This window comes from Oncorhynchus mykiss, chromosome 9 (assembly GCF_057628025.1).
Source record: "Oncorhynchus mykiss isolate SJ-2025 chromosome 9, ASM5762802v1, whole genome shotgun sequence".
Classification (NCBI taxonomy): domain Eukaryota; kingdom Metazoa; phylum Chordata; class Actinopteri; order Salmoniformes; family Salmonidae; genus Oncorhynchus; species Oncorhynchus mykiss.
Window position 1 is genome coordinate 25866097 of NC_143030.1, and position 15654 is coordinate 25881750.

At 42.1% G+C, this 15654-nt stretch overlaps 1 protein-coding gene across 1 annotated transcript in view; it reads left to right on the forward strand.

The window, feature by feature from the left end:
* The window catches only part of sec24d (SEC24 homolog D, COPII coat complex component), a 30389-nt gene extending 15118 nt beyond the window's left edge, over positions 1-15271 (forward strand). The window contains exons 12-23 of the mRNA XM_021615139.3: positions 1068-1259; positions 6788-6881; positions 7677-7793; positions 7948-8118; positions 8580-8676; positions 8910-9055; positions 9851-9989; positions 10998-11116; positions 11521-11700; positions 12564-12755; positions 12914-13003; positions 13951-15271. Of these exons, the coding sequence (XP_021470814.2) occupies positions 1068-1259; positions 6788-6881; positions 7677-7793; positions 7948-8118; positions 8580-8676; positions 8910-9055; positions 9851-9989; positions 10998-11116; positions 11521-11700; positions 12564-12755; positions 12914-13003; positions 13951-14091 (1678 nt within the window). The 3' untranslated portion in view covers positions 14092-15271. The remainder of the gene's footprint in view (positions 1-1067; positions 1260-6787; positions 6882-7676; positions 7794-7947; positions 8119-8579; positions 8677-8909; positions 9056-9850; positions 9990-10997; positions 11117-11520; positions 11701-12563; positions 12756-12913; positions 13004-13950) is intronic.
* Positions 15272-15654: the final 383 nt, after the last annotated feature.

Sequence of the window (15654 nt, forward strand, 5' to 3'; positions counted from 1 at the left end):
CGTCAAAACAGAGGTCTATAAAGTAGATGTATTTATTTTTTCATCTCGACTGCATTGAATTCTCCAGTCCATGAAAATTAAAGCGAGATCTGTAAAGGGAGGAGAACAGTCATATATTTCCTTGACAGTTTCTTATTAATGTAATTGAACTTCTGTTGAGGTGTGTGTGTGTGTGTGTGTGTGTGAGAAAGAAGGAAATTGTTGGTGTAGTTTAATGTGCGAAAAAGTGTGTGCTTAATTTAAAGCATACGAGGCCCCTTGTTTCCTTCACCAATCAGTACTTTGCCCTGAAGAAAAACATCCCTACGCCTCTCTCTCCTTAGCCCCTCCAGCCTCTCTAAGCCTCAATACCCCACTACCCCTCCTAGAGAAAAAGCATAGTCAGGACCTTCTGAAGTGTAACTCTCCAACACACTTGTTCTCTTCTTCCCACTCTCCTCTGCTAATAAACAATCCCATATTCTGTTATTCCACTTTTTTTCCGTGGATGTTTGTGTAAGTTTGTTTGGCGTGCCTGGGTAATGGCCCTTTTAATTTGCTTGAGTGGTGGCTGCTGCAAGAGGTGCCCATACCCGGGAATAAGACATTTTTTGTTTTGTTTTTGCAATTCTGCCCCCAGGAATGTTTTTAGCGCATCAGTTGCCTACCCTAAAAATTCACTGTAATTTATAGGGCGGGAAATTATTTGTGATCCGTTCATATCAGGAACACTGTATTTTGAAAAATCATGTTTAGAGTAACACTTCAGAATAGCGGACATATTTGCTGCTTATTTGCCATTATGTCTAGGTGGATAAACGACTACAACAACTAAGTTGTTCATATATGCTGTAACATAGTGCCCTCTAAGGACCAGAATGTTTAGTAAAAAAAAAAATCCCTATTCTGACATACTCTCTCCTCGTCACCTGGTCCCAAATCTGTCTTTTAGACAAATATGATCAATGACATGACTATAATTCATGACTCACGTCAGGCTACTCTCTCTTTCTTTCCATCTCTCTCTCTCTCTCTCTCCATTGACACACACACACATCCCCTACTTTTCCTCTCTTCCTCCCCCACAGAGAGGATGGTGCTGAGAGCTCGATGGTGAAGGTGGGCTTCGTCACCTACAACAAGATCCTACATTTCTACAACGTGAAGAGTGCCCTGGCCCAGCCCCAGATGATGGTAGTATCCGACACGGCAGAGATGTTCGTCCCGCTGCTCGACGGCTTCCTTGTCAACTTCCAGGAGTCGCGGGCAGTCATCAACAAGTAAGAGAAAGAGCACATACTTACATGACAGTTGATTTGAGTATTGATCCTTTGATGGCATATCTTCTAATATTTAGATATGTTAGTTAGTGTGTATGAATGGCCATAGGTAATGTGAGGAAGCTGAACCTCTTGGAGAAGGCATTGCCACTCTTTAGCTTATGTAGCCCAATGGAAGCTCATCGTTAAAAAAACAAACAAGATCTCTGCACACTGCAATCTATGCTCCAAAGTCAGACAGACAACCTGATGAACACCAAAGGGTGAAAATCTTGTCTGGATGAATCTCACTTTGGAGTGCAGTGTGTTAGTAGTGGTCGTTTTCTTTTTCCTAAGCGTATACTTTGTCTTTATCTCCAGCTCCTTCTCAAAGCCCATGGATGTGCATCTGCAGTTGAAGTTGGAAGTTTACATACACTTAGGTTGGAGTCATTAAAACTCGTTTTTCAACCACTCCACAAATTTCTTGTTAACAAACTATAGTTTTGGCAAGTCGGTTAGGACATCTACTTTGCGCATGACACAAGCAATTTTTCCAGCAATTGTTTACAGACAGATTATTTCACATAATTCATTGTATCACAATTCCAGTGGGTCAGAAGTTTACATCCACTAAGTTGACTGTGCCTTTAAACAGCTTGGGAAATTCCAGAAAATTATGTCATGACTTCTGATAGGCTAATTGACATAATTTGAGTCAATTGAAGGTGTATCTGTGGATGTATTTCAAGGCCAACCTTCAAACTCAGTGCCTCTTTGCTTGACATCATGGGAAAGTCAAAAGAAATCAGCCAAGACCCCAGAAGTCTGGTTCATCATTGGGAGCAATTTCAAAATGCCTGAAGGTACCACATTCATCTGTACAAACAATAGTACGCAAGTACACTGCTCAAAAAAATAAAGGGAACACTAAAATAACACATCCTAGATCTGAATGAATGAAATATTCGTATTAAATACTTTTTTCTTTACATCGTTGAATGTGCTGACAACAAAATCACACAAAAATTATCAATGGAAATCAAATTTATCAACCCATGGAGGTCTGGATTTATAGTCACACTCAAAATTAAAGTGGAAAACCACACTACAGGCTGATCCAACTTTGATGTAATGTCCTTAATTACGGATGCAGGAACCAAATCAGCGGAAATTTCAGAGCGCCACCTATAGTACTCGATAAAACTCAAACTTTCATTAAAACACACATGCAAGGTACTCAATTAAAGCTACACTCGTTGTGAATCTAGCCAACATGTCAGATTTGTAAAATGCTTTTCGGCGAAAGCATGAGAAGCTATTATCTGATAGCATGCACCCCCCGAAATACCTGAACGAGACCTAAACAAAAGATTTAGCGGTAGCCGGCGCTACACAAAACGCAGAAATAAAATATAAAACATTCATTACCTTTGACGAGCTTCTTTGTTGGCACTCCTATATGTCCCATAAACATCACAATTGGGTCTTTTTCCCGATTTAAATCCGTCAAAGTATGCCCAAAATGTCAATTTATGAAGGCCGTCTGATCCAAGGAAAATTCACCTTTACAAGACGCAACGTCACTTTTTAAAATTAAAAAAGTTGCCTATAAACTTTTACAAATCACTTCAAACTACTTTTGTAAACCAACTTTAGGTATTAATAAACGTTAATAATCGATCAAATTGATCACGGGGCGATCTGTATTCGATAGCAGCAAGTCTTGAAATCATCGTCCATTTTTTTCACTTTCATAATTTCCTGGGTGCACCCCAAGACAGGAAGTGCCTATACGTCATCCCACCAAGGATAAACTTGCAATGAAATGCCAGTACTGGCGACATCGTGTGGAAGCTGTAGGCGTTGTAAACGGAATCTCATCTATTTTCTATCGCCTTAGACAATTCAAAGACTGGCGAATGAATATTTTTTGTGTGTTTTTGGTGAACAGTTTTCCCTGGGATTTTTACTCCTGAACACGTTCTGTTATAGCCACAGACATGATTTAACCAGTTTTAGAAACTTCAGAGTGTTTTCTATACACACATACTTATCATATGCATATACTATATTCCTGGCATGAGTAGCAGGACGTTGAAATGTTGCGCGATTTTTAACAAAAAGTTGCGAAAAGCTGCGAGAATTCGCATAATCCGTAACAGGTTTTAAAACAAGTCCAAATGAGGCTCAGTAGTGTGTGTGTGGCCTCCACGTGCCTGTATGACCTCCCTACAACGCCTGGGCATGCTCCTGATGAGGTGGCGGATGGTCTCCTGAGGGATCTCCTCCCAGACCTGGACTAAAGCATCCGCCAACTCCTGCACAGTCTGTGGTGCAACGTGGCGTTGGTGGATGGAGCGAGACTTGATGTCCCAGATGTGCTCAATTGGATTCAGGTCTGGGGAACGGGCGGGCCAGTCCATAGCATCAATGCTTTCCTCTTGCAGGAACTGCTGACACACTCCAGCCACATGAGGTCTAGCATTGTCTTGCATTAGGAGGAACCCAGGGCCAACCGTACCAGCATATGGTCTCACAAGGGGTCTGAGGATCTCATCTCGGTACCTAATGGCAGTCAGGCTACCTCTGGCGAGCACTATGAGGGCTGTGCGGCCCCCCCAAAGAAATGCCACCCCACACCATGACTGACCCACCGCCAAACCTATCATGCTGGAGGATGTTGCAGGCAGCAGAACGTTCTCCACGGCGTCTCCAGACTCTGTCATGTCTGTCACGTGCTCAGTGTGAACCTGCTTTCATCTGTGAAGAGCACAGGGCGCCAGTGGCGAATTTGCCAATCTTGGTATTCTCTGGCAAATGCCAAACGTCCTGCACGGTGTTGGGCTGTAAGCACAACCCCCACCTGTGGACATCGGGCCCTCATACCACACTCATGGAGTCTGTTTCTGACCGTTTGAGCAGACACATGCACATTTGTGGCCTGCTGGAGGTCATTTTGAAGGGCTCTGGCAGTGCTCTTCCTGCTCCTCCTTGCACAAAGGCGGAGGTAGCGGTCCTGCTGCTGGGTTGTTGCCCTCCTACGGCCTCCTCCACGTCTCGTGATGTACTGGCCTGTCTCCTGGTAGCGCCTCCATGCTCTGGACACTACGCTGACAGACACAACAAACCTTCTTGCCACAGCTCGCATTGATGTTCCATCCTGGATGAGCTGCACTACCTGAGCCATTTGTGTGGGTTGTAGACTCCGTCTCATGCTACCACTAGAGTGAAAGCACCGCCAGCATTCAAAAGTGACCAAAACATCAGCTAGGAAGCATAGGAACTGAGAAGTGGTCTGTGGTCACCACCTGCAGAACCACTCCTTTATTGGGGGTTTCTTGCTAACTGCCTATAATTTCCACCTGTTGTCTATTTCATTTGCACAACAGCATGTGAAGTTTATTGTCAATCAGTGTTGCTTACTAAGTGGATAGTTTGATTTCACAGAAGTGTGATTGACTTGGAGTTACATTGTGTTGTTTAAGTGTTCCCTTTTATTTTTTTGAGCAGTGTATAAACACCATTTGACCACGCAGCCATTGTACCGCTCAGGAAGGAGACGTGTTCTGTTTCCTAGAGATGAACGTACTTTGGTGCGAAAAGTGCAAATCAATCACAGAACAACAGCAAAGGACCTTGTGAAGATGCTGGAGGATACGGGTACAAAAGTATCTATATCCCCAGTAAAACGAGTCCTCTATCGACATAACCTGAATGGCTGCTCAACAAGGAAGAAGCCACTGCTCCAAAACCGCCATAAAAAAAGCCCGACTACGGTTTGCAACAGCACATGGGGACAAAGAGAGAATTGTCCTCTGGTCTGATGAAACAAAAATAGAACTGTTTGGCCATAATGACCATCGTTATGTTTGGAGGAAAAGGGGGATGCTTGCAAGCTGAAGAACACCATCCCAACCGTGAAGCACGGGGGTGGCAACATCATGTTTGTGGGGGTGCTTTGCTGCAGGAGGGACTGGTGCAATTCACAAAGTAGATGGCATCATGAGAAGTTAAATTATGTGGATATATTGAAGCCACATCTCAAGACATCAGTCAGGAAGTTAAAGCTTGGTCGCAAATGGTTCTTCCAAATGGACAATGATGCCAAGCATATTTCCAAAGTTGTGACAAATTGTCTTAAGGACAACAAAGTCAAGGTATTGGAGTGGCCATCACAAAGCCCTGACCTCAATCCTACTGAAAAAGCATGTGCGAGCAAGGAGGCCTAAAAACCTGACTCAGTTACACCAGTTCTGCCAGGAGGAATGGGCCAAAATTCACCTACCTTATTGTGGGAAGCTACCCAAAATGTTTGACCCAAGTTAACCAATTTAAAGTCAATCCTACCAAATACTAATTGAGTGTATGTAAACTTCTGAACCACTGGGAATGTGATGAAAAAAATAAAAGCTGAAAGAAATCATTCTCTCCTATTATTCTGACATTTCACATTCTTAAAATAAGGTGGTGATCCTAACTAACCTAAGACAGGAAATTTGTACTCGGATTAAATGTCAGGAATTGTGAAAAACTGAGTTGAAATGTATTTGGCTAAGGTGTATGTGAACTTCCGACTTCAACTGTATTTCTGTCGAGGCTGATTTCTGAGCTACATGTTTCATGTGGTGAAAAAAAATGTTGAATGACAACATTTGATTATCTTGCCCATCAGAAGGTTTCCAATGCCTAATTTTCTCTGCATCTCTAGTTTCAAATCAAATACATTTTTATTTGTCACATGCGCCGAATACAACAGGTTCACCTTACAGTGAAATGCTTACAAGACCTTAACCAACAATGCAGTTTTAAGAAAAACAATTGTTAAGTAAAAAATTGATAACCAAAACATTTTATTTAATTTTTTACAACTTTTCATCATAAATGCCAAGATGGAGATAAAAAAAAACGTTATGTCCAGATAATTCATAGGAGGTTAAGTGGTCCCTGGAAGGATTTTATATTAAAAAGGCCCATGTGGATTTATATGGAAAAATAGTCTTATCTTTGCATGGCACAGCATCAAAATGATTTATTACCACTTGATATTTTGATATGTCTATGCAGGCGTACATGGCGGTAGTCCATCTCAAACAGAGACTTTTGGCAAAATCTCTTACTCCCGATATAATTAAACAAATGTGAGTTGAGGCCTTGGTTTAGATCCAAATATGACTTTGGAAGAATTGAGTAGCTGCCTTGCAGGGTTTTTGTCTACTGTATGACCTGTGAAATGGACTCTTCTGAACTGTACTTGTGCATCATAGTCCCTCAATGATCTGTGGAATTGTAAGGACATTGCCTTTGGAGCCAACCACTGGCTGTCCCAGTAATCTCTAAAATGACTTCCTTTCCTTATCCCTTGGAAACCACAGACTTGTGAAAGTACTACGGTCAATGTCCATCCAGTTAACTATCTGTTCAGATTAGCTGTCATAAATGAGGCAATGAAACAAAGCTGTTTAACATGATTATCTACCAAGTGTTGAAAACATTATACCAGAGGTGAATGATTGTGACACTATCCTTTTCTCCTAACCCCTGTCCAGTCTCCTGGACCAGATCCCTGACATGTTTGCCGACACCAATGAGAGCGAGACGGTCTTTGCCCCCGTCATCCAGGCTGGGGTAGAGGCACTGAAGGTGAGAGGCTGGATGTCAACTCCCACTCACACACGAGGGAAGGGGAGATGGCAAGTCAACTGTTACTTTGTCCAGGCGGTGATGGACTCTAAAGGCTGATTTCATTTGAATTGTTTATATACATTAGGACAGATACAAAAACACTGGCACATTGAAATGAAAAGTCAGCAGATTAAAAAACAGAAGCACATAATAAGTTGATACAGTGCATTGTGTAATCCTACTAGATGCTTATCAACCAAGCTTAAAACTAAAGGAAACAGAATAGTCCAAACAAATCACAGCTGTAGAGGTCCCAGCCTCCTTACCGCCAACTCCTGCGCTCTTGCGCTTCCGCAATTGGCATTGTGCAGTAAAGTTTCTCCAACCCAATGACTCTGCAACTTTCCTTTTTCGCTTCCTAATAGAACTGCTTATTTAATCGGCTCCAACTGAATATTTCCCAACGACTTGCCTTCAGTTTGATTGAATGTGTGGTAGAGGTCAAATAGATTTTACATGGGACCAGACAGACTTGCAGAAAATGCTAGTACTTGAGCATAATGGTGAGTCAGCAACTAATTTGGTTCGGAAATACCGTTGACTATATTGCCTTAGCAAAATGTTGACCTAAACTCCAGCCATAGAATCCCCTTACTGAAATGAACACAGAGACCTGTCCAGGTCAAATCAAGGTTGTCTCCATTGAAAAAGTCCCACAATGAAATTCATACATGTGCACACCTTATATTAGCACACTTTTGTTATCTCTCTCGTCTCTGTCTCTAGTGTGATATTTATTTTTGTCCTCTCCAGGCAGCAGAATGCAGCGGCAAGCTGTTCATCTTCCACTCCTCCATCCCCACCGCCGAGGCCCCTGGGAAACTGAAGAACAGGGACGACAAGAAGTTGATAAACACAGAGAAGGAAAAGGTGAAGCAAAATTGGCAGTATTTTAAAATTTGTATTGAAAACGCAGACTAAGTGCACCATATCATCGGCTATCACATTTCTTTTGAGTGTTTGAGATATCCATAGCCTGCTTTCTAACGTGTGTGTCTTGTTTGGGTCCCCTGCGGTGTCCTAGACTCTGTTCCAGCCCCAGAAGGCTGTCTATGAGCAGCTGTCCAAGGACTGTGTGTCTCAGGGCTGCAGCGTGGACCTCTTCCTCTTCCCCAGCCAGTACGTGGACATCGCCACCATGGGAGACGTTGCCACACACACAGGAGGCTCCGTCTTCAAGTACAGCAACTTCCAGGTACGTACACATTACACACGCAGCCGAGGACAGACGCCACAACAAAACATATAAATATTTTGTAACTGGGTGTACATTGGCAGCTAAGAGCTGAGTTGCAGTGCACAGTCCATAAAGTAAAATAAACCAATAATGTGATAATGTGGAGGGAGGGAGGGAGGAACTTAGTCATAGCCTCTGGAGCCTAGGTGTGAGTCAGGCACCACCACCAAACATGGCATGGTAAAACGGGATAGTTTCCCCAGAGTGCTCCTAGTATGCCACAGAAAATTGGATTTTGTCCAAACTGCCATTTGAGTCCATCAGTTCTGTTATTGAACACACGTGATTTATCAAATGACCTTAAATGCATTAGAGCCAGAATCGCATTGATCTTGGCCCTGGTACAATAGTCTATGGAGGGTAAATTGGGGAAACTCTGACACCTTGTGGTTGACTGTAGCACTACCTGTGTATTTCAGGTGGAGAGGGATGGACAGCATTTCCTGAGTGACCTGAGGAAGGATGTGGAGAAGGCCATCGGGTTTGATGCCATCATGAGAGTCCGCACCAGCACAGGTAATTCAGCCATCTAATCTATTAAGTGTATGAGCTCATTTCATTGCCCTTGTATGTACTCAGGAACCCCAAAATATGTAGTCTCGATTGTAGGATTTTTTGTTGTTTACAACTCCGCCAGATAATAAATTATTAATTGATTCAAATTTGAGGTAAAATTGGTTTTAATACTGCTGGACTGTAGTGGCGTGCCAAGATACTTACTAATATGTTTCCCTTGTCTCTCCTTCCAGGCTTCAGGGCTACAGACTTCTTTGGTGCCATCCACATGAACAACACCACAGACGTGGAGATGGCTGCCGTGGACTGTGACAAGGCTGTGACGGTGGAGTTCAAACATGATGACACACTTAGCGAGGAGACGGGCGCTCTCATGCAGGTCTGTGTCTCGCACACCACTCAAAAAAAATCTAAATAAACACTGAATCTGATTTTAGAGGGGTTACCACTAATAGATATTTAGGCTCACTGCAAAGTAGGTATTTGACTCCAACCAAAATAAAAAAATATGCATCCCATTTAATAACCAGTGGTGTAAAGTCATTGAAGTACCACTTAAGTAGTTTTTGAGGGTATCTGTACGTTACTATTTAATTTGACAACTTTAACTCCACTACATTCTAAAAGAAAATATGTACTTTTTTACTCCCATACATTTTCCTACACCACAAAGTATGTTACATTTCAAATGCTCAGGCAGGACAGCAATATGGTCCAATTCAGGCACCTATCAATATATCTGGCGGACTCACTAAACACATACTGCACACATCCCTGGCTATCCGTAAATACAATTAATAATAATTAGGCTGTCTGGTTTGCTTAGTAAAAGGAATTTGATGTATAACTTTTACTTTTACTCAAGTATGATAATTGGGTACAGTGGTGGAAAAAGTACTCAAGGACATTTAAAACGAAATACTTTTAGACACATTAAGTATTTTACTGGGTGACTTTTACTTGTCATTTTATATTAAGGCATCTTAACTTTTACACATGTATGTGTACTTGTACAAGAGTACTTTTTCCAACACTGCCAATATATCCCTTTCACAATGTGTGTTTTCTGGCAAGGGTTCCACAAAGCCTTAAACATCCCACTCTGTTATGTTAGATTAAAACCCTGACAGTCTTTAGACCCACTAATGGCTTCTCTGTGTGTTCTGTTTCCCAGTGTGCATTGCTGTACACGACCATCAGCGGCCAGCGGCGTCTGCGGATCCACAACCTCAGTCTGAACTGCAGCGCCCAGCTCTCTGAGCTCTACAAGAGCTGTGAGACGGACGCCCTTGTCAACTTCTTCGCCAAGTCAGGTGACTACAGCAGAGTTTTACTGTCTTTAGGCCTGTGTCAGTATGGTCCAAATGAGGGAAATATCCTGTGTATCACAAGACATTATAAATCCACTTTAAAAGCATTATGTATGTTTGCCTCATAGAAGTTACCAAAAGGTTTGATTGCAGAAGAGATGCCTCCTGGGCTTGTCCACTTGGAATGTTCATTTATGTTTCCTGTTTGAATATATTTGCTCCCTCCCATCTAGGCATATTGAATGAGATTCAGGTACAAATAATATCAGTTAAATACCACTTAGTAGTAGAACATAGCTGGCTGATGTGTAATTCTGCATTATATACAGCATACTCATACCCTATATGTACAGTGAGCTTTTTTATTTTGACAGTGCCAATTTTCATTGTAGTTTTGTCTCTGTACTCCAGCACTTTGGATTTGAAATTACAGCACTTTTTGTACATGTCACTTATGTGTATTAAAGTAGCCAAAAGAGTATTTGGTCCAATATTCCTAGTATGCAATGATGACATCAAGCGTGTGACTGCAAATGCATCCAACTAGTTTGTAGATTGTTTCGGATGATTTAGTGCCCAATAGAAATGAATAGTAAATGTATTGTCATTTTATTTTAAACAATAATAGAATATGATTCTAAACACTTCTACATTAATCATGGTAGCATTCACATTATAGATAAACATTAATATCATACCCCCCCCAAAAAATACTAACCTCTCCTATTATTGGTCATGGTGAGAGGTTAGCATGTCTTGTGTGAATGATCTTTGTGCATAACTTTTCACTCATCATTATTCATGATTATCTGTAATTTTCAAAACTTCATGCTTCACTTTAGCTACCTTGTATATGTAAATCACCTTAAGAAAACTAAGAGGTGAGGTAACCCATATACCTCCCATAATGTATTAGTGACAAGCAAACCCCTTGTATGAGAGCACTTCAGACAGCTTTGGTGTGGGAACACAGTTACTGACCTTCAAATGCCCTCTTCCTCTCCCTCCCAGCATACCGTGCCATGCTGAACCAGCCCCTGAAGACGGTGAAGGAGATCCTGGTCAACCAGGCGGCCCACATGCTGGCCTGCTACAGGAAAAACTGTGCCAGTCCCTCCGCTGCCAGCCAGGTCAGTGGCATACAACAACACAGTTAACTTTATTCTCAATTTGTGACAAATTGTCTTTGTGTATGTAGGGTAATATGTGAAAGATTTCTACTAATCCAGCACTGTGAGTAAGATTGTGGTGTGATTCACTCATAGGTCAGTGTGTGAATGCTAGAAACTGGACATGGAGCAGCATGGTCTCTAGGGACATCTCAAGGATCTAGTTTCAAAGAAGTGTACATCTAGAAATGTACAGGTGCAGAGTATAAAAGTAAACTGATAAGACAGATTCCGGCACAATTGATTCCAATTGCAGTTATGCTTGCTTTCGTCTTTTCAAGAATTGCAAACAAACAATATTACTGTGGCGTCAGGGAGTCCTGTGTATTAGGGGTGTTCTCACTAGCTCGTCTCTCCTTGTGTAGCTGATCCTGCCTGATGCCATGAAGGTGTTCCCAGTCTACTTAAACAGCCTGTTGAAGACTGGTCCCCTGGTGGGCAGCGCTGAGCTCTCTACAGATGACAGGGCTCACCAGAGACTCAGCACCACAGCCATGGGGGTGGAGGATACCCAGCTGCTGCTCTATCCACGCCTTATCCCACTGGTGAGACAACACACTAGGCACTCTCTCCTGCCTTATCCCACTCATGAAAGTGTGCGCTCACACACACACACTCTCTCGTCCTTTTTACCAACTTTTAAAAAAAATGGTTTCCTTTCTCATTGAGGCTAATGGACCTCTTAGTAGTTTTATATCACTCTTTTCCAATCCCACTTCATGTACTCATATCAGTGCTGAGTTCTGACTACAAGTGATACAATAACGAAACAAAGATATTCTGTGTGGATCCCAGGTTAGCTGAAGGATTCTGAGGTAAAGAACTGTTTTACAGATGACAAGCAGAGGGCAGCCTTTCACTGTGCGTCTCCTATAAGCAACTATAATTGAGTTGATGCGTTTACTAATTATTTGGTATTGGCATCCCTTAGGTGTGTCATCCTCTTATTTGATAAATATGATGGCAGTGTATGAGGCTGTGTTATTGCATGCCAGCACACAAACAATTACCCAGCACTTTATCAAAACCTGCCATTTTGTGGTAAGAAAAGCTCAGTAAATGGTGTCCATGAAAGACTTCTGAGAAGTGTGTTTGAGGTTAAATATATAAGTTGCCCTCAGAATAATGACATGCTTTGTAATTGTGACCAAATGTCTCAGACAATGACAGTTATCCTTCACTTCAATTGCAGTGTTTGCTGGGAAGTGCCCAGGCACTTGTGATTCATTTTGTGTGTCAATGTCACGCAACACTGTAATATTGCATAATTAGGGGTGGAATGGTCCTCCTAATAATATGCTGCAAACTCTGGATTACCGCTTACTCTGACCTAAATGAAAGATGGATTTAACTTGTCAGGCTCATTTCTCCAGCCTCCGCATTCCTTCGTCGATTCCTTTTCTTCCAGCACAACATGGACGTTGCCAGTGACGTGGTGCCAACTCCGGTGCGCTGCTCTGAAGAGCGCCTGACAGATGCCGGCATGTTCCTGCTGGAGAATGGGTGCTCCCTCTTCCTGTGGCTGGGCCAGGCCTGCCCCCCAGAGATGATCCAGAGCATCTTCAATGTGCCCTCCCTCGCCCATGTGCCCGTTGACCTGGTGAGGACAGTAACTTCCTTAACCCCAAGCTCTACAGAAGATGGTGTTTGGAAACACCAAAGTTATTTAGATACCATTAGTTCAGATGGTTGAAAAGTTAATTCTAGACTGTGTAGAAAGCACAGCATATCACTAATATTCATGTGTGTGCTTTCCAGAGGTCCCTACCAGAGCTGGATAACCCCCAGTCTCAGAAGCTGCGCTCCATCATTGACTCCTTGCTTGACCAGAGGCCCAGCTCCATGAAGGTACACTATTCAATGTTGGTTACTGTTACAATGCATACTTTCCTCTGGATGTCTAAACTACTTTGATATAATGAAATAATGATATTTACATTTATTTAACTAGGCAAGTCGGTTAAGAACAAATTCTTATTTACAATGACGGCCTACCAAAAGGCAAAAGACCTGCTGGGATTAGAAATATAAATAAAGGACAAAACACATCACAACAACACAAAGAGAGACTTAAGACGACAAATGGCAGCACAAAACAGGGTACAAACATTGGCAAAGGGCAAGAAGGTAGAGACAACAATACATCACTCAAAGCAGCCACAACTGTCAGCAAGAGTGTCCATGATTTAAGAATGAATGAAGATGATTGAGATAAAACTGTCCCGTTTGAGTGTTTGTTGCAGCTCGTTCCAGTTGCTAGCTGCAGCGAACTGAAAAGATGAGCGACCTAGGGATGTGTGCGCTTTGGGGACCTTTAATAGAATGTGACTGGCAGAACAGGTGTTGTATGTGGAGGATGAGGGCTGCAGTAGATATCTCAGATGGGGGGGGGGGGGGGGGGGGGGGGAGTGAGACCTAAGAGGGTTTTTATAAATAAGCAAAAACCAGTGGGGCTTGTGACGGGTATACAGAGATGACCATTTTACAGAATATCTGTTTGTTGAATTGGGAAACAAACATGTAACCAAATTGACCACAACTGTCTTAAGCCCTGGACACAATAACAGATCAAATTCAACAGGCTGCTCAAGCTTACCTGGTTTTTGCCTGTAAGCAATTGTCAACAAATGTAAGGAGTAGTGACATATTTTTGCTGTCTATTCTCACTATTTATTAATTAAGTGCCAGGGAGAAACAAGCAGCAGGACTGTATTACTCCAGTGCACAGTTTTGTCCCTCAAGGTTGAGTGAAAAGTCATAAGCTGACTATGTCCCCATTTTTATCCCCCCCATAGCTCATGATTGTGAAGCAGAAGGACCGGTCTGAGATTATGTTCCGCCAGCACCTGGTAGAGGACAAGGGGCTCCACGGTGGAGCCTCCTACATGGACTTCCTGTGCTATGTCCACCGCGAGATCAGACAAGTCCTCACTTAACACCACCCACAGTGGATATCACCTAGCTGGGCTGGGCTAGGACCAAAACAACCAGAGGACGACTCCAGAGCTGCCTTTCCAACACCCCTTTATTCCACACAAACCTATGGGGCTACCGCTCGCTCTTTGTCAGTATACCAGGATCTGTGCTCCAGTCTGCATTGTACATTTTCGTGTACTTGTACGTGTCAGTCTGACTGCTTTGTCTGTATGTACATTAACAATTTAACTGATTTCTATGTAAATGGGCCAATGATGGTAAAATTAATTTTGTGGGGTTCAGAACATCAGGACCACAGGGTTGGCTACATTTTGAAATGGACCATGTTTCACTATTGACCAAACCAAATTTAAATTATTTTGTGTTTTTCTGGTGCGATTTAAATTGCCAACATCTGTTTTAAGCACATGCATTCTTTCCAAAATTGTAGGTTTGTCACAATTTCTCATTATTAAGGAATAGTTTTGACAATGTCACAGCACCAAATGGTAATTTAGCTACATGGACTGGAATAAACATCTGGTTGTAATGACTGAACACTGGTGCCGTGGCTATTAAATTAATGATTCACTCCACCATTTGTGATTGGATCCATTATTTTTGCCATTCCCCTCAGGAATGGAGAGGATGTGCTAGCAAGATAATTCATACAAGGCTGATTCCAGTGACAACTCACTGCTGTAAAAAAAGGGAGAAATAACCAAAATCAATTTATCCGTAAAGATGCAATTAAACATTCCACACTTAATTCATTCCAGTTATAGAACTATATGCCGTTTTGTTTTTATCAAGTTATTGCCGTTATTCATTTTAATATTATGTCAAGAATTGTGCTCTGCAAACCAATGGTTGTGTTAGTATGCGACGTGGAGGTTTTGGGGGAACTGTTCCTTTGCCAGTTAACCGTCTGCCTTAATTAAATTGTTTTTATGGTAGTAAATACTAGAGGCCATTATTCTATTCCAGTGTGATATAGATTGCATACAAACCAAATAGATTGAAAACATCTCAGGTAATTTGTGTACCTAACAATTGTGGTGGAGCGCTGGAAAACAGGGGCGTTACTGTTTTAACTGGAAAGACGGAAGTGTGGCTAGAATGGATGTGTTCGAGGGATGTGCCATGTACATTTTGATCTAAAAAATCTCTTGTTTTTGATTAAATTCCTGACTATATCAAGATTGAGAGGTTGTGTTTTTTAAACTTAATTCCACTGATTCTCACTAACAATTGAGTTGGTTTAGTCTGGTGTAGAAGTTTAGTAACAACAATGTAATTCAACAGTAAGTAGTATGGTATAGAATACTTCAAACTGTTGTCATTTCGTCACAACATAACTACACACACACACTTAATATCAGAACACAGGGGCCCGTGAACATTCGGAGCCTTTAATTGAATCGCTGTGTAATTAGGTGAGCGCATTAAATGTCCAGTGAGCTCACTACTTGAAGTCCTTAATATCTCACTGCTAGGCCCCTACACAAATTAAACATACACTATCGATGGTAGCAGTTTCCAAGATGTAGCAAATGGCAGATTGTTGGGGTGTGAGAGGAACA